The 15404-nt window shown below is 39.3% G+C and overlaps 2 protein-coding genes across 6 annotated transcripts in view; one reads left to right on the top strand and one right to left on the bottom strand.

Moving 5' to 3' along the window:
• The window catches only part of ca16b (carbonic anhydrase XVI b), a 96036-nt gene extending 94876 nt beyond the window's left edge, over positions 1 to 1160 (top strand). For both annotated transcript variants that reach the window (XM_035661934.1, XM_035661933.1), the window contains one exon: positions 158 to 1160. In XM_035661934.1, the coding sequence (XP_035517827.1) occupies positions 158 to 304 (147 nt within the window). In that variant the 3' untranslated portion in view covers positions 305 to 1160. The remainder of the gene's footprint in view (positions 1 to 157) is intronic.
• Positions 1161 to 4397: 3237 nt separating this feature from the next.
• The window catches only part of cadpsb (Ca2+-dependent activator protein for secretion b), a 65145-nt gene continuing 54138 nt past the window's right edge, over positions 4398 to 15404 (bottom strand). For all 4 annotated transcript variants that reach the window (XM_035662694.1, XM_035662696.1, XM_035662698.1 and 1 more), the window contains 11 exons: positions 14701 to 14857; positions 14463 to 14604; positions 13536 to 13697; positions 12099 to 12254; positions 11826 to 11973; positions 11631 to 11705; positions 11357 to 11440; positions 11063 to 11095; positions 10815 to 10922; positions 5749 to 5853; positions 4398 to 5655 (listed from right to left, as the gene is read on the bottom strand). In XM_035662694.1, coding sequence (XP_035518587.1) covers positions 5479 to 5655; positions 5749 to 5853; positions 10815 to 10922; positions 11063 to 11095; positions 11357 to 11440; positions 11631 to 11705; positions 11826 to 11973; positions 12099 to 12254; positions 13536 to 13697; positions 14463 to 14604; positions 14701 to 14857 — 1347 coding nt within the window. In that variant the 3' untranslated portion in view covers positions 4398 to 5478. The remainder of the gene's footprint in view (positions 5656 to 5748; positions 5854 to 10814; positions 10923 to 11062; positions 11096 to 11356; positions 11441 to 11630; positions 11706 to 11825; positions 11974 to 12098; positions 12255 to 13535; positions 13698 to 14462; positions 14605 to 14700; positions 14858 to 15404) is intronic.

Below are 15404 nucleotides of genomic sequence, written 5' to 3'. Positions count from 1 at the left end.
CCTGTTTCACATTAGTCATTTGATTTAATGTTTGAGTCAAAATGATTAATTATTGCAGATTTTAAAGAAATGTTATGATCTCAGTTTTAAAGTTTTGTAGCATGGGGAAGGATATGTGACCTGAAATGTTAACCTGTTGTGTGTTTTGTGTGCACAGGAGCAGTACCAGTACCTTTACAAAGCCATGCTCAGCCTGGTCAGTAACAGCGAGTGCGGCCTGAGCCCCATGCACATGGACACTAACGGGGTGGTGGTGATTGCAGACGAGTCGGACCCCGCTGAGAGCATGGAGTCGCTCGTCTGAGGACATTCCTACAGGCACTTAATTTGTAAAAAAAAAAAAAAACTCAAAAACTTTTCTGAGGCCTTTTTGCCAGACTATTGATTAAATGAATAACCTTATTACTTTTTATACTGATAAAAGTTTTTTGATATTTATGTTTTTGTCCTTTATTTCTTGTCTTAAATGTTATCCTGCTGAGCGTTTGCACCTGTTTAAGTTGACGTGAGGAAAAAGCAGCTCTGTCCAGTTTGCACTATACTATCAGTGTTACTGCCTAAATCCAGTGAGTGAAACAGTTTCACAGTGAAATCCTGACATCACCACACAACTGGGGATCTTTGGACCGCATTGAGACGCAACCTGAAGCATGAAGACCAGGATGAGTTACGGCGATCCACCTCCAATAATGTCTCAAAAACAAAACATCACATCACAACGTAGCCCAGCATGCATTATGTCACTTTGTCATCTCGATCAAACTAACTGTTTTTAGGCTCCACTCCACATGGGTGAAGCTCTTTATCACACGTTAAGAGACTATTACCTGCCTAATATTCATATATTGTTCAAATATCTCACTGCTGTCTTGTATAATGTACTTATGGCTTATTTTTAAGTGTGATTCAACATCTAATGTGAACATTTATTGCTTTTTACAGGGATTTATATTGTTATATTGTTTTGTAACATATATATATATATATATATATTATATCCTTAATAGCCAGCCAATGCTTTCTTTTTTTTTTGTAATTTTGCCTACTTGTCCACTTGCCTTGATGTAGATCCATATTTGTTTTGAGATTCTGCAGCTTGCCATGAATTATCTACAAAGCTCAATTTTTTTTTTTTTCTGCCTTTTTTCCAGCTTTTTTAACCTCAACTGTCAAAGCTCAACTGTTAACAAATGTAATGGGTATCTGAATGTACAGTGTCTACAAAAAATATTCACCCCACACAAATGTCCATGTTTATTGTTTTACAGCATTAAATCACAGTGGATGTAATTATGATTAATTTCTGACGCCGATAAACAGAAGAAACTACTTTAAAGGTCCAGTGTGGAACATTTCTGTATAATGTGTGTGTATAATCACCTGAATATAGTAATCGCTGTGTTTTCATTACCATACGAGTAGCCATTTTTATCTACAGACGCCATTGGTGGCCTTGCATGTTGAACCGCTATGTTTCTACAGTAGCCCAGAACGGATAAACCAAACACCCGCTGTAGATGGGGCCTTTTGTGTTCTTTGCGAGTTTTGCAGCACCGTAGAAGACGAATAGCGACACAAGCGGTGTTCAGTTATTTGAAATCTGCAAATTCAACACTTAATGCCACTAAATCCTACATACTGGTCCTTTTAATGTGGTCAAGTGAAAACAAATTCATTTAAATTCATTACAAACAGAAAACCCAACATTGATTGCACCAGTATTCACCCCCATAATTTATCAAAAACACCACAGCAACATTTCAAGTCCTGCCACTAACTCTGGACTGGATTAAGGTCTAGACTCGGCCACGCCAGTCAGAGACACTGAGAAGACATTCTCGTGGAGCTGTGGCTTTATATTTCCCCTCTCTTTTCCCCAGAGGGTTGGACTTTACCACTTTTCCACAAAGCTACAACTGGTTACGGCAACACCTGGACACCATGAAACCCCTTCAGCTTCTTCAGAACTCTCTGGGCTTGTTTGTGGTGTCACTTGTGCCCCTCTCCAAACACAGGATGACCTGCTCTAGGCAGAGCTTTCATTTTTATAATCACATAGGGAAATCCAGTGCCTTGGAAATGTTCTTGATTAGTACTTTTTGGTAAACGTGCCCCAGAGTTGTTTGCAGTATTAATTTGTTTTCATGATGCAGTTTTTTGCCAGGAAATTGACTAATAACTGTTGGATGCAGTTATATTTAACCTAAAATAAGACCTTGATTACACACAGGTGATGTCCATAGTAAAGAAAAGAATACTTGTGCAATCGTGTGTTTATGTTAGCTCCAGACTTTTGATTTCACTTTGACAATAAGGAGTTTTTTTTTCTTTAAAAAAAATCCTATTTACATCCACTGTGATTCAAAATTGTAAATAAATAAAACATGATAAAATCCAAAGGAGGTGAATACTTTCTATAGGCAATGTAGTCTCTTTTTTTGGGGCGGGGTTGATGCTTTATTTGTAACCAAAGATGTGGTTCCAGTTTGCAACATGTAAGTGGTTTTATCCTGACATCTATTTAATCAACTAGAATTTAAAATCAAAATTGTTAAATCTTGCAGTGTAGATTACCAGTGTCAGAGGTGTAAATTAAACCAGAGTACAGCATGTTTCTGTCCTAGCCTCAGGATTACAGAAGATAATCATGAAGCTTTCCTCACATTAGACAGTAAGATTTAAAATTCAAACTGTAAAATGTGTTTTATTTGGGCTGTTATTCTGTCTCCACACTATTTTGTGGCTCTTAATTATAAGCCCTTTTCAATCCTGAACATCCCTCTCTCTTGATTGATTCATGTGTATCCTCATACTCTATGATGAAAACTTTTTTTTCCCCCTCACCCACTTCTCTGACTAAGGGGGAGTTTGCTAAATTCAGTGAAAACTCTCCAACATTTGGAGAAAAGTCCAGATTGCTGATCACTTAGCTGTGCAACAAAAACCTTTCTTTGCAGCAACAGTTTTTGTATTTTGAGTGAACGCCAACGTCGTTTCTGTTTGATATTTCTACTCTCATTGGAAACATGGTTGCTGTGGCTGAACACATTCACTTCAAAGCAAATGTCTTTGACTTTAATGTAATATTTGTGATCATAGAAGTTTATATTTTCATACAAAGATTTGGTTTGTAAAGTGGCCCTGTAACAGATTGTACTTTTGTGGGAAATGTATTATCCAAATCTCCACAGCAAAATCCCCACCTGCCCCTCTGAGGACCATGTCAATATTGACACCAGATTTTCCTGACATTTGCTCAATGGTCCAGGGATCCAGTATGTTAGCCTCAGTCCATTAAAGCCAGGTTGGTAGTTAAGTCTATTTTGTAACTTAAATAAGTAATAAAATGGTTTTGTCCATCATATCACATGTTTATATGATAGTATCATAGCCCTGTATTTCTATGATGCTGTCATATACAATATTATAGTGTAATAGTGTTATTTAATAGGTAAACTGTATTGCTATACATTAAATAAAGTTTGGGTTTGGGTGCACAGCATCCTTGTGTTAAATCAAACTACTGATGGAGGAGTGTTGATTTAAACTGGTGGCATTGAAAGCAACCTGTTCGTACTGTCGCCCCCTGCTGCCAGTCACCAAACAACAGTGCTGCAAGAAGTGTTCAGATCCTGTACTCAAGTAAAAGTAGAAATACCACACTGTGGAAATACTCACTTACATGTAAAAGTCCTGAATGCAACATTTAACTCATTTATAGAAGTGTTAATTGAAAAGAATTTATTAGGCAAAATGGGTCATATTTCATTATTATTAACGATGCCATTAGGTGTTGGTTGGAGGAGGATGGCTCTATATACTAGTCGGTAGTGTAATCTATTACAATGCATCATAATTCATACATTTTCAATGTATATGATCCCAGGTTTTGGATGTATATCTTAATGTATACAGTAACTATTAAATGTAGTGGAGTAAAAACTACATTTCCCTCTGAAATTTAGTGGAATAGAGGTATAAAGTAGCAGAAAATAGAGCACTACCCTTTAAGCCTTTATTTTTTTAAATTTGGGCAAATTGGCAACATTAACAGTATGCAGAATACGCTATAAGCAGTTACTATTTGCAATGTAACCATGAATGTACTGACAACCACCACCATATGACTTTGATACTGAAGACAACCTAAAAAGTAATAAGAAGCGTAATTTTATCAGATGTCTTTCTGCAGATTTATGGAACTTACTAAACAAACAAATATGTGTATCATCTTTGTGTGTTCAAATTTGACTCCATCTGAAGTGCCAAAGTAGAGTACCTACTTGAGTAAATGTACTGCCAAACAAACACTGTAAGTACAGTTTGGTGTGTCTATAATTGTGTCTCAGGTGTGCAGCTAGTAAACATGACAGAGGATGCACATGTACAGTAATTTTTATTTCGAGGCCACAGCTCTTGCATATTACAACTGTTGGCTTTCATAAGGCAAAAGCAAGAATGAATCCACCAGCTAATTCACACAGAAAACAGAAAGCGTTTGGGGAGGGTGGGAACCCACAGGCATGCAGCGATGGCTCAGAATGCAATGTACAGCATTTTATATTTATATATATATTTATATAATATATACAAAACAACAGTGAGACCCAAACAAATGCCAGACATCTCATTCTACACAATTACAGAACAAAGACAGACCAACTTTTTTTTTAATAAAAAAAATTATTTTTGCTCTTTTCTCTGTAAAAGTGCAACTCAATTAAAATAGAACCTGTTTCAAGGCCTTTTAATGTTAAAATAAAAATAGAATCTCCCAAGTTATCAAAATGGAGCTATGAGAATATTGCATCTCTAGAATACCCACTCATTGAAGTTCAAGATTCCTGTTGAATCATGTCTAATTAGTAATTGAGATAAGATCACATAGCATTGACACATGATAAAAATGCAGGTCTAGACTTACTGTTGATGTTAATAACAGTGAGTAGACGACAGTGTATCTGTAACAGCCGTAAACAAATACAGAGGTTTATTTTCAGTTTGAAGCAGTTGGCATTCACTTAAAAACAGACAAGACAAAGAAAAGGGTCCACACACTCATCATCACGACAATGTACCATTAATGAATGTAGAATACGACAAAGAAGCGCCATATAGGTTTGCATTGGACAGGGACACACCTATTAATCTCACTCAACATTGTCAAACAAATGGTTCTCCATATTGCTTAGTAACACATAGAAATGAATTTAGAAATGAATGAATCAAAGATAGGTGCTATCTTTATCATGACACAGCTAAACTGCCAATCATGGTTATTTTTTAACATTTTTATTTAGATTTTCCTCAGTATAAGTACTATTTTTATAGTTAATAGTTCCTTCATAGGCATTTCGAGCTGACAAAGAGGTCCTAGAGTGGCTATCTGAGTTGGTACATGCATCGGTAACCAGGCTAAAGTCAAAAGTGTGAAAGGGGGTCAGGGGTGAGGGGGTTTGGAGTGTCAGTGTATGGGCTCTAGTCGTCCTCTTCATCCTCCTCATCGCTGTCCTTCATGGAGATGCCCTGCATGCCTCCTTCCCTCACTGAAGCAGTGGCCTCCTCCAAGGTCAGCCTGTTGCGCACCGTGTCGTACATCTTACTGTTCAGGGTGGAGTCGAGGACGCCTTGCAGCCGAAAGTCCCGGTACTTTTTCTACAAGGACACGGAAATACGTCAACACAACGTGTGGACGCAAAGAATTCCGGGTGTTTTATCAACCTGACAGGTGTTTTTTTCTGTCCTTACCTTTGTAATCCTTATGAGGATTTTTAGTTGGTAGACGTGGAGCTGCTGATCCATGCGTTCAGTGAGCCAGGTCCCCAGCAGGTTCATGGTGGCAGTGTACCATTGCTGAAACACATAAATACAACACTCTCCAGCAAAACACACACTCACACACATCCTCAAGACATCGTGACATCAAACTAACCTTTAAGACGCACGTAAACAACTAAACACATACCGTATATGACAGTAACATAACGTTCAAACACCCCCATGTGTGTATTCAAGCATCACTTCAATAAAACCTGAGCAGCTTAAATTCATGTGAGCCTACATTTCATTTGACCCATGTGTACAGTATATACACCAGTTAGTGAGGATTAATGTCGATTCTCTATCCCACTTCACAAGACAGACGTTCATTTCATGAATCAGAATCAGTCAATCAATGCAAGTTAACAGGCTGCATTAATGTCAGAATAAAGTCATGTTCAAAAGTCATCCGCTACAAAGAATTACAAGCTACAGTTTAGTGTGCTTGTTTCTACTGTGCCTTGTTTATCATGCATTTCAGATGTAAGAAAAAACTAAAAATGTCTGTGCTTTTAAAGCCCCTGAAAACTTGGTTTAAAATCTGACAGATTTCTCTAACTTCAAATACAAATGTCTAAATGCGCCTAAATCAAAAGTTAAAGTCTGGGAAAAAAACACATCCGCAAGTATTTTTTATGATGATTTAACATTCAAAAACTGAGCTAAGCTGCTTCATCAGGAGTGTGTGGGTGTGGTTGGATCAGATTTGATTGACAGCAACAACCCCACTGTCATTGCATTTTGATTCACGTTACTAAATCCTGATGGGTGCATAAGGATGTGACTGAGCCCTGAGAAGAGCCCACATACAAAATCACAGACATCACAGAATATGTGAGCACACACTATAAAGCGACCACCACCCGCTGCTTAATTTAGCTTAGCACAAAGACTGGAAATAGGAGGGAACAGCTAGCCTGGCTCTCTCCAAATGTAACAACACCCTCCAACCGGCACCACTGAAGCTCAAAAAGTAACACATAACTTGTTTGTCTAAACTCCAGGAGGCAAAAAATGGTCCAACTCATAGTAACCCCAGTAAAACATTATATAACGTGTTAATTAGTGAGGTTTAGACATGCTGGTAGGCAGATTTTGCTCCCATTGGACAGACGAAGGGTTTGCTGTTTCCTGGTTGAAGCTTCATATTGAACATACAGACATGAGAGTAGTATTGATCTTCTCATCTAACTCTCGACAAGAAAGCAAATAGGCGTATTTCCTAAAATGTTGAACTGTTTCTTTAAAGTCTGCATATCTCATAGTAAGAAACTAATTGAGAAATCAAGTTTTCAGGGACTGTAAATGCATTAAACACACGCTTAACTACCGAAACTCATGCATCACTTACTCACTAAGAATTAAACATAAAAAATGTGTCCAATTACAATTTTACAAATTTTATCTAATTAAATTTATTTTTTTTAATTTAATTTAATAAAATACGTTTTTGAATTGAACATCTTCTGTTTGTTTCAGTAAATGTTCCCAACAGACACACACAGACACACACAAGCACACCACGAGTTTGACATCCGCACACAAACTGCATTCACACTGCAGCTCTATAAAGAGCTGAAAAGAGCAATTTTAGAGGAAATACTCGAGCACTGATGCTACTGCTACTTGAAGAAAATAATAAAACAGAGGGAAGCCATAAAGCAACAAACTGCAATTACCCTTCGAAATACTAATAAAATGTTCTCCAAGTCAATATTTTGTAAAAGCTGCATGGCCTATCAATTATTGAAGGCAATTACTTAGCCTTTATTTATCATTTATTCAAGCAGAAATGCCGAGCTGCATTTAAATACCCTACACTGAAGATAGAAAACTACTACTGTATGGGGAATTGAAATTATAGTTTTGACACAAGTTCATTAGCAAAAGAAAAATAGAATGAAAGTGAGTAAATGGTTAGCAGGCAGGTAGCAGCGGTGCTATTTTCTTGTACCTTTTCTCTACTTTGCTTTGGGTGGTAGTTTCCGAGACTGTATAAGTTACAAGAGAACAGCACCCAAGTCTAATAGAAACAGTTGTCATACCTCCAATTTCAAGAAAAGAGAAGTCAACTTTAAACATGTGAGTAGGCAGGAACGCAAAGAAGGTTTCTTAGGCCCAAATTAGAAGTGTGAGGATTTTAGTTTGGTTGTTGAGGTTTAGTTTTCTTTTAGTGGTGGTTTATTAGGATCAATATTAGGTGAATGGTTGATAGGTTTGAACTTGAGGCCGGATATGCAGATGCCTGTCCACTTCACAGTCGAGTTGAGCGTGCAGTGCATGCAGACCTCGCAGGTGGGTGGGTGGCAGAGTACGTGCTAAGGAAGACTGCTGTATGTGCAAATGAGGCAGAACTCTGAGTAGGAGGGTCATGCTAGAAGATGTACACAGGAAGATTATTTGACTCTAAAATCATGCCAACCAACATAATGTGATAAAACAACGCAATGCAACACTAGAGATAAGTGCCACTTTTTGAATAGAGGAGGCAGCAGGAATGGTGTTAATCAGAAAAGAGGAGATAAAAAGGATTGAAATAAATTAGTGAAAGAAAGAGAGATAAAGTAGAGCCTATGCAACATCTAGTAACATTTTTCACATGCATGCAAATGGATGGATGGAAATGAATTCAAATGAAAGAGAAAAACATTGACATCCTCGAACTAAAGAATAAGTTTAAAATGTTAAAGCTGAAACATTCACAGCTTGAGAAATCTTCAGAAGAATTTAACATGACAGTGCTGAGTAGGATTTTGGTGCACTTTGGGGCCACACAGAGGACACGAAGGGGAAAACTCCACACTAGAAAAACTGACAACACAGAAGGAGACGGGGGAGAACTAGTGTGAACCTCAAAGACAAAAGCAGACCCACTTCACAACAGCATCACTCCTCACTCCAAAACAAAAAAGAAAAAATCATATTTATCTGGCACAAGACTCCCGCGTCTACAGCCAACACAAAAATATAAAACCAAAGGGAGACTTCTGAGTGTATCTCAGACATAAAAACTTGACGTCACTGCCTCACAGAACTGAGAGTCTATCAAACACACAAAGCCGTCACACACCTGTAGAGACACAGGTCTGTACAAATAGTTTCTGAATGACATGAAGCACACACATCACAGCATTATGTGTCGTTCAAATCACACATGGAGGACACATTACTGTCAATGTATCCCGTTTAGGATTATGTTTTCTTAAGACAGTGCTCTCTTCACCCTCTAACACACTGGTTCCCAACCTTTTTTGGCTTTAATAACCATGTGATGCTTACTCATAAGCTTGCAACACAGGATGTATTTTTCTGTTAACTGTGAGACTTCAACCAGAATGATGTTTTCTTCTCAAATTGCTTCATTTTAGGGTCCTGCAGGCTGTTGCACCAGCTATTAGTAAGTTAGTTTCAGTGTAGTGGAGTAGTGACGCTATAACGTAGAGTTAAGATAGATAGATTGATTAATGCCAGTTATTTTTTAATTAATTGGTTAATCATTAGTTCTATAAAACTTTAGAGAGTTGTGATAAAAATGGATCACACTCTTAAGATTCATTGTTTGTTTAGTTCAACCAACATTTAGAGGTTTGAGGTTACTAGTCTGTTAACCCCCGTTCTTTGATAACGTGAGTGAGGTGTACCACTATGGGGAATGCTCTCTCAGCGTTATCCTCAGAAGCCTCTATATCATTGTTCAAGTTCCAGTCGCCACACAACTAAAAGAAAGTTTGAAAGAGGACCCCGAGATGTACTAGACAGGGAAAAGCAGCAAATTCTCACTGAAGAAAAGCTGATATTTTCACACGACGATTAGTCTTCAATCAAAGCAGCTGCCAATCGACTAATTGTTTCAGTTCTAAAGATAGAATGGTGAGAAAAATTGCACCTTCCCCCGAACAGGTGCCAGTCACTCCTTATTAACTGGAGACACTGTTGGTTGAAGCAAATATTTCTGTCTTTTGACATACATGTAGTATTGTGTCTTTAAACAGTCTGTGTGTCTTAACTTTTTGTGATTCACTATATAAGTGAGTGATTCACTATATAAAACATCACCCTCTGCTATAATGTTTTTACTGCGGTTGACTTAGTTAAGTTGTAGTGTAAATTCAGAGGGTGCAACTGTACAAAGTAGCAAGTTTAATATGTAACTAACTACTTAAAACGTAGCAGTTAGTGCTGACCGTATATTTGTAATGGTGCAACAGGCTGCTGAAAGTCTTTCACACTGACTCCTAAAGTCAGTAAAAAATATTATTTTGTATTGTATACAGTGATGGGTTTCTTCTTCTTTCCTATCATCTAAATCATCTCATGACCCTTCAGATTTATCTTGTGACCTCTTATTTTGCGGTCTAGACGCCCAGGTTGGGAACCACTGCTCTAACAGACCAAGGGTATTCGACATGTCAGCCTCCAAGTCTGACATCATTATATCACTCTGGCCCATCCAGCAGTGCATCCTTCACCCAGTACTTTCAGTTCACAGAGAAACTGCGTGGGTGCTCCACTGTGGACTGAGGCCAAGAAGGCTGAGTGTCATATACTCAGGAGGCTGACATGCTTTATGTGGAAAGTATCTGAAAGCACAGAGTACAGTGGTGAGCTACAAAATATAAGTCAGTGTGCTGGTGTGTGATCATTATAGATAGTTCTGTTCTTTCCAGAGAGCACTGCTTCAGATAATCCTTTTTTGAGGATGCTTTTATGGACTCTTTGTAAATAAAAGTTTCCTTTTTTTTAATACACAAAGGCCCAAAAGCACTGTGGCAATGCACACCAGAATGCAAAGGGCAGCAGCTAAGGTTCAGAGAGAAGACAGACAGAAAGAAAGAGAAAAGTCAAAAGGGGTAGAGGATCAGAAAAGCCTCTTCTGCCAGGTTGAAATACATGTCCTGGACTCAAAATGGGACTTATCCCGCCCTGCCCTGTTGTTTTGCCACATTTTGGAAGGCCCCTCCCTTGTTGTGAGGAGGAGACGGCATCTTACTTACATCAAATAACCTTTCTATATACACCTCCTCATTGACCTTATCACGAAGCATATCCTGAGAGTGGCGCACAAAGGTCACATAGCCATCGGCCACGTCCATTCCAGGTTTCTGTAAAGAAAGAGAACAGGGTCAGGAGGGGAATGAGCACTGGCAAATTATTGTAATCAAAAAACGCAGAAGTGTTTAGTTCAGCTGTATCTCATAATCACACACAAGCACACAGAGAGGTGGGGTGTTATTGCACTTACAGGTACATCCACATATTTAGAGGCAGCTTTCACCTGAAATCAGAACAAAGGTGTAAAACACAGGATAAGAAAAATGTTATTATTATCCACATCATTAGGGCTGGGAATATTTTTAAGTTTAGCAAAATACAATCAAAAGGTACTACAACACTCTACAGACACATTTAGGTCAATATCTAAAAAGTATTTAAGTTTAATAACCAGCCCTAAATATTACTAAGCAGTTCTAAACAATCAGCCCATTAAGGACAATGAGGCTATGAGGGACTGAAATAAAGAGAAGCTTCATCTCACCGTGAATGAAAGGAATGAGGAGAAGAGAGTGCCTTCATCGTATCTGGAAATCTTGGCCAACACACCCTCCAGAATGGCAACAAACTGAGAAATGAGGAAAAGAACAGGATTTATCAACAATTTAACAAGACTTAGAGGCTAGAGCCAAACTAACAGCACTGCTACTGTCAGAATGCAAACGGCTGATGTTAAGCAGGTATACGTAACGTTTATACCATGTTCTTTTCTTCTGTAAAAAAATAATACATTTGTCAAAACTGATATTCAGTCGAACCTTTGCAACCAGAAGCTGGATCATGTCCTTCACACTTTCCTCAATCAGCTCGTCTATTTGGGTGTGGTACTGTTTCTGCAAAATAAGGGTTTTAACAAAAATTAATGGAACACTACTTTGGTACTTTTTGCAACTATAAATCTTATTTTACTTATTTTATAACATGCATACTCTGTCCCAGGTGAAAATGTTTACCTCTTGGCCCATCTCCATTGCGCACAATTTAGCTGATTGGTCCTTGGCATCCACCATCACGTTGAACATGGTGCATAATGTTGGAGAAATGCGGAAATCTGTGGACTTGCTGCTCTTTGTCAGCTTGGACTCAAATGCCATCCTGGTGCTGCAAGGCAAGTGAAATATTTATTCGCACTATAATATAAAATATTCAGTAAAGCCTTCATTCTCAGCATTTAGTGCCTCTAAGTATTTCTGTTTCTGTCAGTCTATGTTCTTTTACAAACACACCGCTTGACGCAGTTCTCGATCATGTTGCTTGACATGAGCTGGATGCGACTCTCGAGGTGTTTGGCAAACTCCTCCTCAGGCCAGTGCAGGTCTCTGATGAAAGTCTGGAGGGCGTCCAGCTTCCAAAAGAGGTCCTCTGACGTCCCAGAGCCGTTACTGCCATCGACCGAAACACACACACATACAGGTCAGAAGACAAAGGTCACCCTGCTGGAAAGACGGGGTGGGAGGGGTGTGAGGAGGTGTTGTGGCAGGTGCAGAGGAGGATGCTGTTCCTCCGCACCTGAACACAGTCAGAATTTTCTCCGACCATATACTGACCGGTCCATCCAAATGTCTGTCTCAATTCCTGTTTGTTCGGGTGTTTCTGGACAGTCAGTGTATGGGTGAAAAGGAGCGGGCAGGGTTTACTGTAACAAATCAATAACCATGCTGCAGAGTATGATTATTGACTGGGATGTGAAGTGGCCACATGCAGGTTAAGTAACTGCAGATACAGCAGCTAATCACACTGTGTCAAGACAAAGGAGTAGGGAATGGAGAAGTGAGGGAGGGCGTGCAAAAATAGCATTTATGGTCTGTTTCCACACCAAAAAAAAAAATAAAAATCTCCAAATTGATTTCTTGTCATCACAGGCCCTCTCTCAACATCCATGTCCCCAAGCTGGTGGGGCCCCTGGAAGAATTACCAAACAAACCATGCAGACCTTTTCTTGCAGCCTGAGTAGAGCTCATTGGGAAAGTGCTGCAGGAAAGAGTCGGGATGGGAGGTGATAAAATGGAGAGGGAGACGTCTGAACGCCATCTGTCCAGCCTGTCCATGCCATCACCTCCAATCCAACCCGTTATCTTCCCTCCCAATCAGACTACTAGCAGGTGGTTAAGGTCAGAGATGAACCTGAGGCCATGAATGATCTACGGTACGCTAAAAAAATCACTAAAGCAAATGTTTGTGGACAACAACTCTGGGGAGATACATCTTTTGTAGAACAGAGATCTTGACTTGCAAATGTTTTCAAATGGGGACATACTGTTTTTTTATGCACAATAAATCCCCACATAGCCTCAGTGCAATATATCATATTAATATATGTATATATTTTTGGATTTTTGGCCTGTATCTCCACACCTCAGCTCAACAGCATGCATGTTGAGACAAATGAGAGTGTTTCAGTCTCTCATTTTAGAAAGCAGAACCCCATCTACTCTAACACTTCTCAGAGTGCTCTTGGCATGAACATGGACACAATAATTCACACGAGAGAAAACATACTGAAATGGATCTTTGTACGATTAGATTGGTTTCATCTCCAGTTAGAGTCATACAGAAGACATTTTTTTGTTTACTTTTTGAGCAATCTTTGGCTGAGAGCATCTTCATACCAAGGCAGTCTCTGCTTGCTTAATATTTCTAAAGTAAACTAGTTGAATACACACTCAGAGTCATATATAGCAGCCATCCATGACGGGGTAGAAAAGCTAGGCATTTGTGGAAGGTTAACTGATAGTCCTGCTACTGGCACTGGCAGATTTGGTACTTTGGGAATTTGGAGGTTCACATTTGGTAGATTCACATTGGGCAGATTACTTGTTAAACTCCTGCAGAAAAGACAGACAAAAAGAAAAAAAGAATCCATAACAGTGGTGTGGGAGCTGCAGAAAGCCATGTAACACTCATCATAAAAGTAACGTAAAATCTGAAATTAGGTGACGACAGGAACGTACAGTAACATATGTAAACAAGACAGTAATTGTCAAAGACGCACATTATATGAAGACCTACAGAGTAAAGAGTGCTGGACTCGGGATGCACACATATACTGTATTAAATGCAGTGAGAGAGAGAAGCAACATAATACTGAAAAGAATCAACACAAATAAAGACCAAGAAAAAAAACTTTAACCTTAATAAATCTTAAATATAATCTTTGCAATTTAAGTATATAAAGCAAAAGTGTGAAAGCCACAACAAATGAATTATAAGAGCAACATAACAGACTGGACGCTTTTTGTTTCTGGCAACATGTCAAAGCACACATTATGAAGGTTAGTTCACAAAACAAAACAACAGAAATATTAGGTGTTGCCCTGACCCCAATGTGTCGGAGAGAAATTGGTAAGACACATACATTAGTCAAAGACTATTTTCAGAGTAAATAACCTATTTCTTGCACAGAAAAAATAGGTTATTCAGCCCACTCTTGGCTCATTCTTTAAAAGTGAACCTACAGGAAGCCTGGGTGAACATTACAGCTGCTCTCCCAGATCTCTCAGCCTCCACGCAGTCAGTCTGTCATCTGAATATAAAAGCCTCGCCATCTCCAACCATCCTACAGCCTAGCTATAAAGACTGAGGTTCCTTACTTTACAGGCTCCCAGGACTCTCGATCAAAGCCCTTGTGAATTGACTGTGCGATGGAGGACTCCATCAGATCCACATATCTAACCACCAGAGGAGCATACAGATCCTGAAGGTGTTTGTGGAACTTTCCATTGCACAGATGATCTGTGCGAAAGAGAGGCAGTGACAGAGAGATATTAGTTTCTTTGTTTAAGCATTAAAATACTTAAAGTGGTGACAAAATAAAGTACAGACGCTTACAGTCTGCCCGGAGAAAGTCGTTGAGCAGTTGGAAGAGGGGGAAGCTATCCCAGCTCTCAGGGGACTGGATCTCCAGAGCGGCATCCATGTCGATGGCATAGAGGGCCAGGAAGTTTTCTGCATGCTCCACCATGAGGTCTGTCCACCATGCGAATGCCTAGAGACACAGCATGAAGGAAAGCCAAAAGGTGAACAAGGGCTCCGGTAAAGAGATGAGATGACACAAGGAGGAAAGACAAGGAAGGAAAGGAATAAAACACGACTGGATCAGGAAAAGGAAATACCTCTGAATTTGTGTATGCTCTGTGTATGTTAATGTATATCAAAGGAATAGTTCAACATTTTGGGAAATGCCTTTCTTTTTTTAATACTTCTCTGAGGGGCTTTTGTTGCTGTTAATCAATAGTGACAGCTGCAGAGTGACAGGAAAGGGGGGGGATGTCACGCAGCAAAAGGCCACAAGCTGGAGTCAGACCCATGACCGCTGCAGCAAGGACTCGGCCTCAGTACATGGGGCACCAGCTCTACCAGGTGAGCTATCTCTGCACCCCAGGGCAAATACACTTATGTGCTTTCTTGCCAAGGGTTAGATGAGATGACCACTGATCACTCTGAAGTCTGTCTGCCAAATATGAAGCTAAGCCAGCAGCCGGTTAGCTTAGCTTAGCATAAAGACTAGAAATGAGGAAACAGCTAGTCCAGAA

The sequence above is a fragment of the Morone saxatilis genome, unplaced genomic scaffold, assembly GCF_004916995.1.
Source record: "Morone saxatilis isolate NCDOM2014 unplaced genomic scaffold, NCSU_SB_2.0 Contig18, whole genome shotgun sequence".
Taxonomy (NCBI): domain Eukaryota; kingdom Metazoa; phylum Chordata; class Actinopteri; family Moronidae; genus Morone; species Morone saxatilis.
The sequence above is the reverse complement of the archived record's forward strand: the minus strand, read 5'-3'. Positions and strand labels throughout refer to the sequence as shown.